The sequence below is a fragment of the Lupinus angustifolius genome, chromosome LG20 (assembly GCF_001865875.1).
Source record: "Lupinus angustifolius cultivar Tanjil chromosome LG20, LupAngTanjil_v1.0, whole genome shotgun sequence".
NCBI lineage: Eukaryota > Viridiplantae > Streptophyta > Magnoliopsida > Fabales > Fabaceae > Lupinus > Lupinus angustifolius.
The window spans coordinates 9138505-9158191 of NC_032028.1; the positions used below are offsets into that span (position 1 = coordinate 9138505).

Genomic DNA, 19687 nt, shown 5'->3' on the forward strand with positions numbered 1-19687 from the left:
AAATGTAAAATATCATGGGGGGGGGGTCACATGATATAGTTGATGAGTCAAATGTTGCTTTTTCCCAAGTTACATTTTATATTGTAAAAGAAAGATACGTTATCTCATATTATGTTGTATATATTGTATTAGCCAATGATAATAAAGTAAAAATAATAATAAATGTTTAAAAAATTTAGTTGACCTAACATATTTTTATTTATACAAACATAAGAATCAGAATATGAGATAACAAATATACCTTCCTCTAGATGTAGCTATGTGAATGTACATGGTAGCATGAGGGCGTGACCTACAAAAACTGCAACAAGTGGGGCAGCAACGTCTGAAGTAAGCAACCAATCACTTGTGACAGTGATTCAGTGACCCACAATTCCTTTAGTTTTTTTATTTTCTTTCCCCTAATGTGACTGAACCTATCTATGCTATAGATATTTGAATGCTGCTCCTCCTTTGCTTCAGATCCCATGAAAAAGTCTTGGATCATCTAAAACTGATTTTCTTAACATGCACATTCCCATGCATCATGTTTTGTTATTGAAAAATGATTGTCCCATCCTCCATTGAAAGGATTGTATGTTGGTATAGGAAAGAGAAACAAGATAAAACGAGAATAAGAAAGAGAAATAAGATAAAACGAGAATAAGAAAGAGAAATATGATATGAGAGATGAGATCTTCTAAGAGATAAAAAAAATGTGGAAATATAAGGGTTGTTTGTTATAATTTTCAATATAATATAGCTATCAAATCTACATATTTACAGAGAAAGTTAGGGAAAATCTCACTCATTACTGGCGGAGATTTAACACATTGATAAACACATATTTTTTATTTTAATAATATTATAGACCTATTATATTTACCATTTTGAATTACACTTACAATCTATCAATCTCTTATCTAGAGTGTCAAAACAGACGGTTTGGGCTAAACTGGATAATACTAAAAAGTTTGGGTACAATTTATACATATCAAATTGTAGTTCAAACATGCCCTAAGTGGGTTGTGGTTGTGGTGGGTCGACCCAGATAATACTAAAAAATATTTATTTAAATTTTAACATATTTAATCTACTTAATATATATATATATATATATATATATAATATTTGAAATTAATGTATAACTTTTTTAACATGCTTGTTATGCTCAATGCAACCAAACTTATAGATCTAATGCTTTGTGTTTGAGTTAAGACCTGATTCACATATATGATTTTTAACATAACACATATTAAATATCACTCCCTAACATAATATAATTTGTAACTTCACTTTAATATATAAATATTTGGATATTATCACATTTGCTTATAGTAATGGTAATATAGACGTACTCAGGTTTAGAATGAATTTATATATGTCAAAGTATAATCATCATCGTAACATATGATCGTTATTCCTTACTTTTAGTATGAAGATCTTTTTATGCTATTTATCAACACTTTTAGTATGAATCATCATGTTAAATTTGGTTGTGTGAAGTTCTCTATGATAACCAATTATACTGGTTTTTTAGTTTTGTTGTAAAAGATATTTTCTTTTTTATATTTTTGTTGTATAAGTTAAATCTAATTAAATATACAATTAAGAAATGAAAAATGCAGTCTATATTGGTTACTGACTTCTTATTTGATTTGTTACACTATTTTGTTGTTGTGCTTAAAATGATATTATACAAAATAGGAAAAATAATATAATACTTAACTTGATAACATTATTATAATTTTTAAATATTTATGTTATAGACATTAATATATTTGTTATTCAAAGTTCATAACACAATATTTATTATATATGTTATAGATAAAATTTACCTAAGGCTTATTATTACCAAGCCAAATGTCACAAAAAAATTAAAAAAATAAGAAAAAGCGGGTAGACTGAACTCGCCCGGGTAAGTCCTACCTGAGCCCAGTTTTAATATAGCTCAATCAGGTCGGACTAAAACCCCACCCATTTTGACACCTATACTCTTATCCCTCATTAATACAATATATGAAATTTTGTTCATTTCTATTGAATTAGAAGGTACAATAAGATCAACAAGACATTGATTTAGTGATGTAAGACTTCACTAGATCCTCATGTATCATATTAGTCAAAAGTTTCAATTGTCTTATTCTTGGAGTGATATTCATTGGGAGAGACATTCACACATATTGAAAGAAATCAATTTCTTACCCATATAGTGAGAATTAGAGGTATCAAAACGGGCTACCTAGACGTGTTTGGGCTAGTCCACATCGGGTTTGGGCTAGTCCACATCGGGTTTGGACTAAACGAACTAAGCTAAAAAGCCCAAATATAATTTATGCAATTCAAATTGTAACCCAAATCCGTCCTAAACGGGTTGCGGGTTGTGGCGGGACGACCCACATAATACTAAAAAATTATTTAAATTTTTACATATTTAATCTATTTAAATATGTATATATATCATTTGATATTAGTGCATAATTTTTAATACACTTTTATATCCAATGCAACCAAACTTATAGATCTAATACATTATATTTGAGTTAAGATGTGATATCAAGTTCACGTATATGATTTTTAACCTAACCTATTTATTAAAATTTTCGTTTCTATGAGATCTCACTTCCTAACACTATATAATTTGTAACTTCACTTTATTATATAAACCTTTGGACATTATCAAAAATAATATTGCTTTGGTTTATAGTAATGATAGTGTAGACTCAAGTTCAAAATGAATTCTGATCTATATGTCAAAGTATAACCATCATCATAGTATATGATCATTATTCTTTACATTCTATATGAAAATCTTTTATATGTTCTTTATCAACACTTTCATTGTGAACTATTATGTTAAATTTAGTTGCGTAGAGTTCTATATGATAAACAATTATGTAGTCCTTTAGTTTTGTTGCAAAATGAATTTTCTTTATTATATTTTTGATGTAAAAGTTAAATCTAACTAAATACAAAATTAAGAAAGGAACAGTTTAATCTATATGATTTAATGTCTTCTCATTTTATTTGATACATTATTTTTTTATTGCGCGTAAAAAAATATTATACAAAATAGGAAAATTGATATAATACTTAACTTTATAACATTATTATAATTTATAAATATTTATGTTATAGATTTTAATCTATTTTTATTCAAAGTTCATACAACATTATTATCTATTTTTTATTATAAGTTATTTTGTAAAATGATTTTTACTTTTGTCTTGTTACTAAGCCAAAGGTCCCAAAAAACAGGTAGCCCGAACCCGCCTGTGTAAACCTAACCCGAGTCCAATTTTAATGTAGTTCAACCGGTACGGACTAAAAAACCTAGATTCAATAAAAAGTATATAAATGATACCCGTAACTTATAAATTTTCGTGTTTTCACCTACCCCACCTTTTTTCACACTTGTAGTGAGAATATACATTAGTTATACTAAAAAAATGGTATAATAAGTGTGAAGGTAACTCAAAAAGCAAAATGTAAAATATCAATATTAAATTTGAAACTGAAGGGAATGTGTGTTGTTGTGACAAATTTTATAACCGGAAAAACCTAAATGCATTTTTTTAATCCCATTCCGACTGTAAACAATTAATGAGATATAATGTCCTTGATAGAGTCTCGAGAATCTTAGAATTGGATCAAAACCAAGTTTTTTGAGCTAGCAAACCCACTCAAAGGCAAACACACACAAAGTAAGTCACGATGGCTCATAATGTGCTTCGAATTTTGAACCATTTGATGAAGCAAAAGTGATGAAATGATGGGAGTGGTGAAGCACAAGTCAGAGATTAGGTACGTGGTCTATTCCATGTAAATGCCTTCTTTTCCCTCATCAACCATGATTCCTGATGGAGCAAATAAAAGGATCTTATATATATCTCGTTTCCCTTACCATTTGCATATAAATTTGTATTATTTCCTCATTTATAATAGTATGAGCTCGAGTCCCTCGTATCATATAGTTAATATATACTCCGCATGAACAAGGATCCTAATGATTTGTTGTTTGCAGCAATACTTCTAAAATAAAATTATGTTTGCTAACAAATATGATAAAAGAATTTAAGATAGGCATTTGCTTTAAGGTAAGATAAATTACCCTCAACAAAGATGCTGATCTAAATAGTAAAAAGTGAAAAGTAATATAAGATGAATTGTTACTGTACATGAGTCATTCAGCAGATATAGAATTTAATCTGGTAATGTTCTACCACTTGTCTCTCTCTCACTGGATATAACATTGTAGTGTGAAATAAAGTCATGTTTCACTCTTCTATATCACTTGATTTTTTTGTTTATTAGTATTTTACAAAGACTTTATAACAGGACATTTTATTCAATTTAAGGATTAAATATTTCATAATTAAGCTTCACATTTATAATATGTTATTTTATGAGAGAGTACTTTTATTTTTTAAATCGTGTTATTTTCAAGTATTGTTGTAGTATAAGACTAACTAATTATTTCAATATTACCGTGATTGGAAGAGATTCTCTTAATAAAGTTTTCATGTAATTTGAGTTTTGATATTTTCTTTTAAAACGTAGTCCCTAGCCATGTCAAACCCATGTGGCATATTTTTATAAGTGTTTAGACTTTAGAAAGGATTGATGCTAGGAACAGGAATTTAATCCATGCTTTACAATCAAAAGTAATACAATCATTATTATTTCAATTAAGACAACTAATAAAGTATTAACGTGTAAATATTTGTTCAGAACGCATCATTATTTTTATATATTGTTTGACCAGCAAATATTGCTTAGGTTATTTATTTGTTAAACAACTTAATTAAAATAAAAGTTTCCAATTCATTGACTGATTTGTTAAATAAAAGTTTTCATTGTATTTTTTTGACAAATAGTCTAGAAAATTAATTTTATATATAAATAAATATTATAATGTTCACTACTCATGGTAATATATTAACTGAGCTGATTGTTGGTTGGTTCAACCTTTTTTTTGTTGATCTCAAATAAAAAACTAATACATTATTAATTTCTATTAAATTGTAAATATAATATTATGTTAGTTAGCCAACCGAATTTTAGACCAATACTCAACGAAAATGAATATGTATCTATGTCTATCTAAATGTGATATTTATTTCTACTTTTTTTAACGTATTTATTTCGGTGGGGATATTTTCTAAACGTGTCTATAAAAATATAGAAAGGTGAATGATAATACAACGTTCAAAAGTTAATATACAAATCATGGATTGACCTAAATTATTTTTGGATTAATTTATTGAACAAAATAGCTTGTAGAGTGTAGATACTTTAAAAGGTTTAAGGATCCTACAAAGTGGTTTTGTCTCTTTATGTTTCTTTCATATGCATGATCAAAGTATAACACTTTCCAACATAATTAAACACAACAATTTATAAATTATAAGCTTTATTAATACTCAAATTAATAAGTATGCCTTTTGTGAAGAAAATAGTATGCCTTTGTTCCTCGAAAATGATAAGCGTTTTTAGGTAATTATTTTCTTAATATATTTCACACTTGTTAGTTCTCAATTTCTTTTCTCAAAAGTAAGCAACATCAATATCCAATATCTTTAACAATACAATATTAACATGATGGCATGCAGAACTAATTAATTACTGTAGATGAGGAATTCGGTTGCTGAGAACATTTGGAAGAGTGTTTATTCTTGGATGGGGAAGCAGATGACATTGCCGGATAATTGCACTGATTTTTTCCAGCTTCATATGAACTTGCACAGGTGTAAAAAAGGGGCGGATCTTTGGTTCATGATCTGGTTTGCTTTTATGTGGTTTATTTGGAAAATGAGAAACGAGGTTATCTTCTCTTCCAAGGATTTTAGCGTGGTTCATATTCTGGACTTAATTCATATTAGATCATGGACTTGGTTTTTGGCCATTGTTAAGTTCAACGGTGTTTCCTTTTCTAATTGGTGTATGGACCCGAGGTCTTGTATTTTATATTCTTCTTAGCTTTCTCGTTGGCTTGTATTGGGTTAGCACCCCTTGTGCTTCTTAATATATTCTTCGCTTAATAAAAAATAATATCTTCTAGCACAAATTAGTATTTAAGTGACATTGTGAGAACTCATGTAATAGAGTGTGAATAGAAAATTATATACAAAATAGAGGAATATAATTAATCCAAGAGTAAGGTAACTTACTTCATATCTTCACCTTTTATTTTATAAAGATGGGATAACTGTTATTTCTTTACTAAAGTAAGTGATGTGACCAATTATGCAAGAAGATTCATCCGATTATTTAAACCCATTTGTAAGGGAATAAGTTGGATCGGGATAATAAAAGGTGCGAAAATCGGTAACATATGTTTTTTTTAGTGAATAAATAAGTTCTTAATAACATAAATAGGGTTAGTGAAGCTCGTGTTTTGGGCCAAAAAATTATTATATTATCTCCTTCTATAAGTCAGCTCCATTACATATTCTGATTACTAATACTTTCTTAAAAAAACACATCATACTATTATGTTATGTCAAAAAATATTGGGCAACTACAATTATTCATTTTAATTAAAATTTAAAACACAACTTGGAATCTAATTTAGGCCTAGGTATACTTTATTAATACATTGAAACCTACAAGCAGTAATGATGATTCAATATTTTTTTGACACATCGGTGTCCAACATATACTGTGTCAAATATATTTTTTATTCATATTCCTTTCAGCACTATACAGTAATCCTTTTTCAAATGCCTCATATGTAAAAATATGATTGTTTTCTTCAACTTTATTTAGGAGTGGTTTTGAGTTTAAAAATTAGTCTGGATTAATTTTTAAGACCGAGTAAGAGATAAATATGACTCGACTTAGTCTATAGTTATTAATTTTTTTTTATATTTGTATATGTGTATATTTAATTGTGTACAAAATAATGATATCTCCTTAGTCGACAATAACATTAATTTTTATAATTTTTTCATTATATATGTAATTAACAATATATATTTCTTAGCTTAAAAGAAATAATAATAATAATAATAATAATAATAATAATAATAATAAGTAATATTTAGAAAATTTTATTCAAAAGAAATATTCATTATATTTAATCCTGTCTAGATTTTGGCTTAAAGAATGACTCGATCGATATTTAGAGTTGGATTAGCTTTAAGTCTATGATCAAATTTAAATTAAAAAAAATAACTCGACCAATATTTAAGATTAGATAATAGATAAACCTTATTTAACCCATTTTCACTCTAGTGTCATCCCATATTTAAATCTTTGGGTTTGAACCACAAATATCTCCACACAAAAAAAATATTTGACAGTCCGAGATATATTATTAAATACTCTATTTTCATACCTCTAATTAAGCTAAAAAAATTGGTCTCTGTTTATTTACCTGTATACATAACATTGTTTCAATTATAGATCAGTGTATGAAGTTGATTTGTTTCTTCGGTAAGAGTGTAAGCGGTTCTGGTTTAAACCGCGAAACCGATTGAACCGAACTGAACCAAACCGTAAAATGTGGTTCGGTTCGGTTATTTTTTTAAGGAACCATTTATTTTCGGTTCGGTTTATGGTTTTAGAAATTTAGGAACCGTTGGAATCGAACCGAACCGCATATTAAAGAAATATATACAAGCGATTAGAGAATAATGTTTTATTACTGAATTGTAGTGTTATATATGTTACTAAATTGTTTCATAGTGTCTTATGATTTCGAACATATTTACAACTTTTGTGATATTGAGTTTGAAACTAACATATATCATATATTATTATACATGTATTGTTACATGTGTTACTAATTATAAGATGTAAGGTTATAAATGTAACTATTATATATTTTACTAATTCATATATATGTTACTAATCATGAATTTTATTGTTATATATGATTCATAATTTTTTTATAATAGTAGTAGTAATGTTTATCATTTTATGGATAAACAATCTCTCTCGCAATACATTTTGAATTTTCAATTCATGGAAGATTTTTTATAAAAAAGGAAATGGAAAAACCGTGGAACCGAACCGAACCGAACTATTCAAAAGCGGTTCGGTTCGATTCTTATAGTTAAATTTGCGGTTAATTGAGTGGAACCGAACTATATATTTTTGATCGGTTCGGTCACTAAAATGTACCAAAAACCGAACCGAATCGAATTTTTATACCCCTATTCTTCAGTCCATAATATGAATTAACACCTTTAATTAAATGCATTTATTCCAAATGATAAAAAAGTTTGATTGAAATCATGAAATATCATGAACCATATAAAAAAAATTGAAGCTACAAATTTATTCTAAGTTTTAAAGAATTCCCGGTAGAATCGGATCCTGTCTCCTTTCCAAAACAAAAACAAAAAACCAAAAACCAAAATAAAACTTCTCTTTTCTTCATACACCCAAACCAATTACTCAACTCATCTTTTCACCCTTAACTTTCACCCCCTCTCTCTCTCTCTCTCTCTCTCTCTCTTCACTCTTGTGTCTTGAAGATGAGTGATCCATATGGGTTGCCGGAGGATCTCCGGCGACTCATTTCATCTTCAAGAACAACCCATTTCAACACTACTACACATCTTCATCAACCACCACCACCTCTTCCTCCTCCACCCTATGACCCTAATATCATGGTTGGGGATGTTTTCTTCCCTCCCCGTTCTTCCTTCACACACTTCAATCATTATCATCATCATCATCATAACCATGACTTTTATAATTCCTCATCTACTCTCAATCATACATCAACTAACACTAATACTATTTCTGCTACTCCTACTGTTGCTGCAACTGCTTCAGATTATGCTGCTGCTGCTGCTACTGCACCATTCTGTAGTGTAGAGAATAATACAGCTGCAGAAAAAGGTTGGCTTGGTTTTGATCCTGGTAACAATAGATGGCCTAGACAAGAGACCCTTTCTCTTCTAGAGATCAGATCTCGTCTTGATTCTAAGTTTAGAGAGAATAATCTCAAAGCACCTTTGTGGAATGAAATTTCTAGGTATGTTTCTCTCTCTATCTCTCTCTTTATACTCTATAGTTACAACTTATATGTGCATTAATACATGTTAAAACTCAACAAAATTTGCAAAAAAAAAGAAAAAAAAAATTAACCCTCTCTTTCTTTTGTGCTTGCTAGCTACCTGGTAAGGGTTAAGATATTGATGATGGTTGAGTATTGAAATTATAATGAAGAAGATATGGTTATTCACTTGTTCTTCTTCCTATTCTTTCTTTTGTTCCTTTTCATTTGTTCACACTAAAAGCTAGCTTTTGGGCTAATTTCCTTTTGTGATTGAAAATGACAGGCCATTACTTGCACCTAACTGAGAGATCCGTGTGCTTTCTTAGATATCTATTTCTAGTTTTGTCTAAGAAATTCACTGACTCAATATATATATAGTTGTACTGGTTTTTTCTGTGACTAAATTCGCTAAGTGCAAGGATTTCTTAACCTTAAAGCCTGTCTTCTTCGTTTTGTAGTCCTATTAACCTAGCTGCTTTTCTCAGCTACCTAGGGCTATTGGAATTTTATTAACATAATTCAGATATAATTGATGTTTTCTGACATCCTTAATGAAGATAGAATGTTTGGTTTAATTTATTTTAATCTTTTTGCATAAAATAAGAATGTTCAATGAAGAAAACTTGGATTTATTATATGTATATTCTATCCTATCATGTCATATGAAAGAAGAAGATATTATGTATAGTCAAGCTTTATTTATTAAGTTGTACGGTTTGTTACCCCATCCCAAGGTTTCAATTGCTAGGAGACATTGTCCTATTTCCCTTTCCCCCCTATTTCATCAAAAACAAGATTTAAAAGAAAAAAAGGGAAATTGTTTTTTGATGTATGTGCTAATCTTCTTCTCCTTCATGCTTTTATATATGTGTACAACACACATACTTCTATTATTTGTAAACAACTATTTCAATATCATATTTTACATCATATACATATACTTTCATCTTTCTTTTCCTTATTATGCATTTGAAAAATAGATTGGAAACTCAAATAAACATTCATTATTTTAAGTTGTGGTTGCGATTATCGTAATTATGAGAAAATTTGGTCGATGACCATGATCCTATTGCTAAAACTCCTAAAACTACAATATTGTTAACACAATTGGAGTTGCATAGTACAATTTTAAACCCAACATTATTGATGTCCCAATTGATATGTACATGAAACAATATTGAACATATAATAGATGTGTGATTCTACATGTTTCATTAGGATAATGGCTGAGGAATTTGGTTACCAAAGAAGTGGAAAGAAATGCAAAGAGAAGTTTGAGAATTTGTACAAGTATTACAAGAAAACCAAAGAAGGTAAAGGTAGTAGACAAGATGGAAAGCACTACAGATTCTTCAGGCAGCTTGAGGCAATATGTGGAGAACCAACCAATATTCACCATAATGCCTCAACTTCAGATAATAAAACCCATCATCATGATGCTTCAAACACTAGAGCTGGTTTTCAATCTCCAACCTTTGCAACAAACCAAGACAGTGTTAATGTTGATCACTTTCCTAACCACATGTCCTCAGAGAGCCTCAGTTTCTCAAACTTATCTGATCAATTAGAGACATCTTCATCTGAGAACAATGATGAGGATCTTTCAGCTATTGCATACATGATGAATCAATCAAGGGATAATAGTAATAAGCACAAGGGGTTAGAGTTAGAGCATAGACAAAGTGAAGGGAGGGTGAGAAAAAGCTGGAGAGGTAAAATTGAAGAGATTGTTGGTTCCCACACGAGGAAGATTATAGAGACTCAAGATGCATGGATGGAGAAGATGTTAAGTGTTGTTGAAAGAAGGGAACAAGAAATGGCATCTAAGGAAGAAGAAAGGAAGAGAAAAGAGTCAATGAGGTTTGATCAAGAAGTACATGAACTTTGGGCTAAAGAGAGAGCTTGGGTTGAAGCAAGAGATGCTGCATTGATAAAGGTTGTGAGGAAACATTTTGGTTTCAAAGAACTTGAGGCATTTCCATTACATCATGAAGCAATGGTTGTTGAAGAAGAACAACAAAACAAAAATAATGAGTATCCATGTGAAACTGCTAGTGGTAAATGGACAGAAATTGAGATATCAAATTTGATACAACTAAAGAATAGTTTTGAAGAGAGACTAAGAGAAAATGGGTGCTTGGTGCATAATGGTCTTTGGGATGAAATATCAGCAAAGTTGGGTTGTTTAGGCTTTGATAGGAGTGCAAGTGAGTGCAAACAAATATGGGATGAGATCAGCATTTCTCTGAGAGTAACAACAGTGGAGTGTAGTAGTAGTAGTGCTAATACAACAAGGCCTTGGTATTTGGGACTTAAGCTGAGGGATGATGATGAACTTTGACACATTCAAGTTCAAATGTTGGTACCAGAAGTTTATTAACTTCTATGAAATCATATAGCTTTTGAGCTATGAGCTTGAAAAGGAAACTATAATCACAAAGTATAAGTCTACCAATCAAATTAATTCAGTGATTATAATTGTGAACTTTGTTAGTTTTGGTTTCTTGCTTTTTATTTATCTGTTGTGTAAGTTTGTAACTTATAAATGTTCTAATAACTTGTGTATTCATGTGATTGGTTTTAATTAGATTGCTGTTGTAAGAAAAGGAGAAAAGAAATTGAAGATGGAGATAGTGTATGAAGAATGATATTTTGTTATTACACTTTTTCTTTCTTCTACACTATTTTTTATATCCATTTTATAATCATTGAAAAAAAGCTTTCATTTCTAAAAAATAAATGATATAAAGTGTTTTAAAGTGAGTATAAGAAGAGTATGAAAGGTTAGGAATAGGTCAATGAAGAAGGCTATTATATTATATGAGAATAAATATAGAAAGCTTAAATATGTTTTTTTTGGGACTTACAAATTTATCCTATTTTGGTTTTAGTTCTTTATTTTTATGGCCTTATATGTTTTTAGATTTAGGTTTTATCCCTTATAAATAATATTCAAGACTATAATTGGCCATGGTAATAATTAGTATGACATGAGCCATATATAAGCTATCATCCCGGGCAAAATCTGAAAAATATGAGTTAACAAAAAACTAATTAGACTACTTTTAGGACAAAAAAAGTGACTTATATGAAAAAATGTAAAAAATAAATTAATGACTTATTAGGAGAACCAAGTAAAAAATTACTATATAGAGAATTTTTTCCACTACTAAAATATGGTAACCAGCAAGTCATTTGCATAAGGATTAGAATTTCATAAATCTTCATGGACTTTATTATTTTCATTTTTAATAACTTTTTATAATGCTGCCATTTTCTCCACCAGGAAATGAGTACCAAACTAGGAAAGAGCTTCACATTTAATTTAAACTTCTGATCAACAACATAGAAAAGAAAATGAATATGGCAAATTTTTAACATGCAACACAATTTATGAGTTATAGATATTCATTTCTCCATTGGCATCAATTGGGCTTTGCTGTGGATTTTATACAGTTTTCTGTGCATATCTTTGTAATTACTTTCTGAAAATTCACAGTTTCACACCATTTAGGTAACTTTTAATTTTGATATTCCCTTCTCTCACTATGTATATGAGTATACTTTGTTATTATAAAATGAATGAATATTGATTGTTGAATTGATTTTACTGTAGTAATCATACAAATGAGAAAGTAAATGAACGTAGATATTTTAACCTTATCATCTATAGCACAGTTAAATTTTTCTGCTCTCATCTTCATAAAATACACACTCTCCTATATATTTAAGAAACTACTGTGCCACTTTCAATAGTGTGGCCAGACTTTTCCTCACCAAACTTTTTATCAGAATCAGTACTGAAAATCTGAATATAACTACAATATATATATATATATAGTTATATATACAGACTCCTGTATATATATGAAGAAACAAGTCTGGCACTGTCAATAGCGTGGCCTGAATTTCCCTTACCGAGCATTGCTTCAGAATCTGTAGTGAAAATCTTGATGTCACCAGAATATTATCACAGTGACATTCTGTAACATATATTAAAGATGTGAGAATATGAGACATGAGTTAGGTTATATATAAGTACACCACAAATTCAAAAATTAAACCTTTTTTTTTTACTAACTCTATATATCTATTACTTTAAATTTATATACATATATATATATATATATATTAATGTTACAGCAACAATATCCATGCATGTGATTTTGTTTATAGCAATTACATTTTACAGTTTTTCACAATCTACCCATCACACCAACTTTCTTAACAGTGATGTATCAATTGGGGCCAAAGTACTGTTAGCTAAGAATTTTGTTATTGTTGCTACCCTAAGAATGCATCCAACAATGAACATGATATGAATAACTCTAAAAGGCTAAGATTGCCTATAAGAACAGCCACGTTGATGCTCTTGTACCTTTTGTCTCCCAAAATACACAGAACTCAAGGCTGAACCGTTGCTTCAAGGGAAAAAACGATTATGTATCTTATCATATCATTGATGTGAGGTTTTTGTGAAGCAATGGTAGGTATAAATACAGTAGTATTAATTATATAAATAACAACTACACCGAATCATATTTCTCTCACCTATTTATCATTTATCTCTATGCTTATAAAAAATCTTTCTAAATATCAAAAGACAATGATAAATTGTTAGATGCAGGTCAAAATAATATTTTTGGGATAAATCACTATTACAAATTCAACATTCAATCTATGAAATTATTGTCATGTTTTAATTAAGACACAATCTCACTTATAGTTTTTTATTCTTCTCATGTTATGTTAACAATAGGGCTGAGATTAGTGTTTGGAGGTTCCCCTATTATGGATGAGTCCAATATGTAGCATAAAATCTGATGGTTTATAGTTGGAGCTGAGAGACATGATGGACTGTGTTACCTCAGTTGAAGGAGAGATTAAGTCTCATATTGAATATTAAATTATGAGGGGAAACTTTATAAGTGGTAAAGACCCACAAATTGTTGGTTTAAGGTTTTTGTTCAAATGATATCTAAAGTGTAACTCTTCACTATTCCTATGTTCCAATAACTATGAGACTACTCTGTGGTTGGAAGCTCCTACATTGCAGATAACTACAATAGTAATCAACTGAACATTAGAATTTAGAACCTTCCTTTATTCTTGTTCACAAAAAGTGTTGAATAACATCACATACAACTGATACTGCTTTGCCTATACGTACAAAAAAAACATATCCATCTATCATACCAAATGCACCAAAATCTTGCTTAGGGGAAATTTACTTGCACCAAAAGCTTACATTGACATAATTTTTTCTCGTACAATATTAGCTGAGTTGATTTTTTTTCCACATTACTTGTATCTGATATGTTTCTATTATATTACTGATTGGGGGTTGAGGATTAGATCAAGTTATTTTTATTCGACAAGTAACGATTGGATTAATCTTCATTATCATCCTTTTTGCTGCATCATGGCTCTGTCAATAAACTGCTTTTCTTGTTAGTAATTGCATCAAAATTCAAATGGCTAACGTTTCTCCATTGGAACTTCATGTATTGTTCATTATAACGTGATTTGACTTCTGTATACTATATCCGAAAAAGGCAACTCAGTACACAAGAGACTTCCACTAAGTGACTTTACACTCCAGAAGTGGAAAAACTGTTTTCAGAATTTAAACTTGTAAACTCTCGGTCACTAATTAGTAACCTTTAAAGTCTTTTTTCTATTGATGTTAGTTATTTGATAAAATGCTGAGTCAATTGATGTTGTACCTGTGATATGCTGTTAGGGGTTGTAAGTGCGTCTTGATATCCATAGTGTTTTGTGTAGTATATTTCTGAGCTTGAATATGTTCTATGTAGATACAATTTAGAGTTATAATTGAAAAGTATAATATCTTCAACGTGGTTCTATTTTTATTTCATTTTAGTCTTTTGTTTTTGTCTTATGTTGCTCAAAATAGTCATTTCATTAGTTTTGTGACAACTTCTTTAATTATTTGCATGTTTGGAAATTAAGATCTTGGGTTCTTCCTTGTTTTACATATTTAAAATTGCCATGGATCAATATTTTTATTTTTTTATAACTTTTTTATGATTCTGTTCATTCTCAAACAAAATTCCTAATTTTGATATGATTATAAGAATGAGAATATCTCTCAAATTAAGTTTGTATTGAATTTACATCGCGATCAACAACCATATAAGAAAAGAAAAAGTTTATTGATTCATCCATGGAAACGGCTCGTCGTGTCATTGTGACATTGGATATTTGTCGTTAATGACAAATCTGATTTGTACAAGATGATAAATATTGAATTAAGTTTTAGTTAAAATAATTGAGGGTCTTTAGATGAAGATAAATGAACATGATTTTCTCCCACGTCTATTTCATCTAATCTAACCATCATTTATCAAAATTTAATTCAATGTTTCATTATAGAGTGATGATATATTTACTCTGACTTATTCTTCAAGATATTATAGCCATTAATTTTATGGACATATAATAATTTAGATTTATTTATTAATTCAAACTATTGAATTTCCCTATAATTAATTGATAATTAGGATGTGGAGTAAATTTAAAAAAATTATTTTTCTTTGAATTTTGAAGGTGCTAATATCAAACACCAAGCCTCACTAACTCTAGCTTCCATTTGTTCTATTTACTTTACTCATAAATTTTCATCACCTCTATGATCTCATCACATCCAATATTCCATCAACTAGAGTAGTTGAGTCCATTAACTACCTGTCACCATCCCACAAGCCATGCCAATCAAGTCCTAAACAAAATTTTTAACTTTAGCTCAACCTTCCTCCTTAAACTCAATTTTGCGTTGGTACAGTGAAGTAAAATTTCACTAGATTTCCAAAAAAATTAAAATGTCAAACATTATTAAGAGTTAAACATGTTAGGAGGGACAATCACGCACTCTAAAAAAAATTAGTTTATCACCCAAAAAAAATGAGAGCATACTTTTGGTAGTACAAAAAAACTCAATTTCAGTACCACTGTGGCTATAACAAACTATACTTGGCATACCAAACAATGTATTGATTTACGGGAAAAAAAAATATTTAGCCCCACAACCACCACTAAAAATTGTTTTTATTAAACTCACCTACAATTTCAAGCTCTAGTCTATTTTTATACCCTCTATGTGTCCACAACTTTTAATTGATAAACTCTTCCAATTCTCTCATCTCTCCTCCAAAAATGGCTACCTTAACTTCTTCACCTTCTTTTTCACCCTATTACCATCTCATCTTCACTGCCATAGCTTTTCTCACATCAGGCCTAGTTTTCTTGCTTGCAAAGAAAACCAAAACCAAAACCAAATCCAAGAACCTTAACCTTCCTCCAGGACCCCCTGGATGGCCTATTGTAGGGAACCTTTTCCAATTTGCATGTTCAGGAAAGCCTTTCTTTGATTATGTCAATGATCTTAGATCAAAATATGGCTCAATCTTCACCCTCAAGATGGGTTCAAGGACTATGATAATACTCACTGATCCAAAACTTGTGCATGAAGCAATGATCCAAAAGGGTGCTACCTATGCAACTAGGCCTTCAGAGAATCCAACAAGGAACATTTTTAGTGCTAACAAGTGCACTGTGAATGCTTCAGTTTATGGACCAGTTTGGAAGTCACTGAGGAGGAACATGGTTCAGAACATGCTTAGTTCAAGCAGGATCAAGGAGTTTAAAGGTGTGAGGGATAAGGCAATGAATAAGCTTATTAAGAGGCTTAAAAGTGAAGCTGAGAAGAACAATGATGGTGTTGTTTTGGTAATCAAAGAAGCAAGGTTTGCTGTTTTTTGCATACTTGTTGCTATGTGTTTTGGTCTTGAGATGGATGAGGAAGCAGTTGAGAAAATGGATCAGGTTATGAAGAATGTTCTCATAACTTTGAATCCAAGACTTGATGATTATCTTCCAATTCTAAGTCCATTTTTCTCAAAGCAGAGAAAAAGAGCTTTACAAGTTAGAAAGGAACAAGTTGAGTTCATAGTCCCTATAATGGAACAGAGAAAAAGGGCAATCCAAAACCCAGGTTCAGATCACACTGCCACAACCTTTTCATACTTAGACACACTCTTCGATCTCAAAATTGAAGGGAGAAAAACAACACCATCAAATGCTGAATTAGTCTCACTATGCTCAGAGTTTCTCAATGGTGGCACAGATACAACAGCAACTGCAGTTGAATGGGGAATAGCACAACTCATAGCCAACCCTGAAGTCCAAACAAAACTGTTCCAAGAAATCAAAGACACTGTTGGAGACAAAAAAGTTGATGAAAAAAGTGTTGAGAAAATGCCATACCTACATGCTGTAGTAAAAGAGCTTCTAAGGAAGCATCCACCAACACATTTTGTGCTAACACATGCAGTAACTGAGGCTACATCTCTAGCAGGTTATGACATTCCTACTTATGCAAATGTTGAAGTATACACTCCAGCAATTGCTGAAGACCCTAGACTTTGGACCAACCCTTCTAAATTTGACCCTGAAAGGTTCATTTCTGGTGGTGAAGATGCTGATATAACTGGTGTTACAGGAGTTAAAATGATGCCATTTGGTGTTGGAAGAAGAATATGTCCTGGTTTAGCTATGGGAACAGTGCATATTCATCTTATGTTGGCTAGAATGGTTCAAGAATTTGAGTGGAGTGCATATCCACTAGGGAAGAATTTGGATTTCACTGGCAAGTTGGAATTCACTGTGGTGATGAAAGAATCTCTAAGAGCAACTATCAAAGCAAGAGCATAAGATAATGATTATACAGTGAAGTTGTAAATTTTTGTTTGATTATAGCTTTTACATAGAATGTTTGATAAGCATATATGTATTTTTCTATATAGATGTCATGTTTATGGTTGGATACAACTAATAATAAGTTTCAGTTATTATGTCATAAGAAATTAATGATTTTGATGTTTCATATGGTCTTGTGTGTTGGAGAAAATTGTTGTGTGGGTCATTTAAAATGGATCTCTGTTGGAAATTCACATTTTCATTTTTTATTCATATGAACATGTTTTGTTCATATTGTTGTACTAGTAACTATTTATACTGTTAATGGAATGCTTTTGTTGCTACAAAATTCTTAATATTGAATGATAATTTCTTAGTCATTTCAGTTATGTTGTACACAAAAAAAATCATTTTAGTTTTGCCTTTTACACTCACAATTGATGATTTTTCAATTCATTTTTATTGAAGCAACACATGTGTAGTTGTAGTCATCACTTTTCAGAAAGTTAATAGAATGCTATTGATGTTATAAAATTGTTGATTAATGGCATGTTTTTGTTGGACAAATTAATAATGGAATGCTTTTCTTGGTAAAAAATGATATTAAGGAGATGCTACTTTTGTATAAGATTGAGCTTGTCCATAGTTTAAAAAAAAATATTGTAAGCAATTTTTTAAAAGCAACTTAGAACATGAAATACGCATGTTTTTTCTTTCTAATATGAAGATATTTATTCTCATTTTGGCTAAGGAACTAATCTATTTTGGAGTGCGTGATTGTTCTTTCTAATAAATATTGCTCAAAGGAATTTGACATTTGATCTTTTGATTATTCTAAAAATCTAGCAGAGTCTTACACTATTAGATCAACACCTTATTGGTATGAAATGTTTATGTGATATTGTAATAGTAAAATAAAATAATATTTTGGAAACAAAACATTGTAATTGGATTGAGAACCTCAGCCCTGCAATTCCCTTTTAATTATAGAGGATCCGGGGCCATTACAAAACCACGAATTCCAAAAAAATGTGATTATAGTGAGTAAAAAAAAGTTGGAAAACATAACAAAAAATATGAATCATGCCATTCATATTAATGATGAGTATTTGAAAGTCTCTTAATGGAAAGACCCACCATTCCGTTGTCTAAAAATGTTTATTTTGATTAGAATTTGGTCTGTTCTATGCAATTCTTTTCTGTTCCAAATCTGAGTATTTGGTAAACTTGGAATTAGGGAGCATAATAATAATAATGAGATTTCCAACAAATGTTAGAGTAAAATACAATCGATAAATTTTAATGAAATTATATATATTATCTCTGTCTTTTTGTAACTATATAAATCACCTATAATCTATTTACATAATTACACCGACTACCTCTATCTAGGAGATAAGTATGATCATTTAAACAAAAAATTGTGATGAGTGAAATTAAGTTAAACAAAATATGATGTATCATGAAGACAATTCTAAATAATATAAGAGTCAATAATTGTTCATTATTTTTGGCTCATTACAAACTGCATCAGTAATTATAAGGATATGTTTAAAGCACTCTTATATTATATTATAACGAACCAAAAATAATAAAGAGATATTGACTCTTATATTATTAGGATTTGTCTATACAAAATAACATGATTTGTTTAACTTAATTTTTTGTTTGTTTAAGATATTACAATTATCTTTCATATATATATATAATCAGTATAATACATATATATATATATATATAATTAGAGATGATTTATGAAATTTACTAAAATATCATAATAGTTTACTCTAATTTATGAAATTTACAGGATAGTTTACTCTAATTTTATATTGGTGTATCCTTTGATATCCCATGTTGATTAATTTATGGATAATATTTTGTGCTATCTAATTGTATTTCATTATCTTAAAAGTAGAAATAAATATTTTTTGAAACGTGTGGTTGCTTTTTATGACAAATGTCACTCTTAAATATTAA

General features: G+C 29.8%; 2 protein-coding genes across 2 annotated transcripts; both read left to right on the top strand.

The window, feature by feature from the left end:
* On the top strand, positions 8375-11579 carry LOC109336385 (trihelix transcription factor GT-2-like). Its single transcript, XM_019572950.1, has 2 exons — positions 8375-8968; positions 10211-11579. The coding sequence occupies exons 1-2, from the start codon at positions 8463-8465 to the stop codon at positions 11331-11333; spliced, it is 1629 nt and encodes a 542-aa protein (XP_019428495.1). The 5' UTR covers positions 8375-8462; the 3' UTR covers positions 11334-11579.
* On the top strand, positions 16111-17991 carry LOC109336386 (cytochrome P450 77A3-like). The gene is made up of 2 exons (XM_019572951.1): positions 16111-17819; positions 17860-17991. Exon 1 carries the CDS (start codon positions 16169-16171, stop codon positions 17723-17725), a length of 1557 nt encoding a protein of 518 aa, XP_019428496.1. The 5' UTR covers positions 16111-16168; the 3' UTR covers positions 17726-17819; positions 17860-17991.

Coding starts and splice junctions, on each gene's coding strand:
- LOC109336385 (XM_019572950.1), top strand. CDS start 8,463: ATGAGTGATCCATATGGGTTGCCGGAGGATCTCCGGCGACTCATTTCA. Junction 8,969..10,210: donor TTGTGGAATGAAATTTCTAG/GTATGTTTCTCT, acceptor ATGTTTCATTAG/GATAATGGCTGAGGAATTTG.
- LOC109336386 (XM_019572951.1), top strand. CDS start 16,169: ATGGCTACCTTAACTTCTTCACCTTCTTTTTCACCCTATTACCATCTC.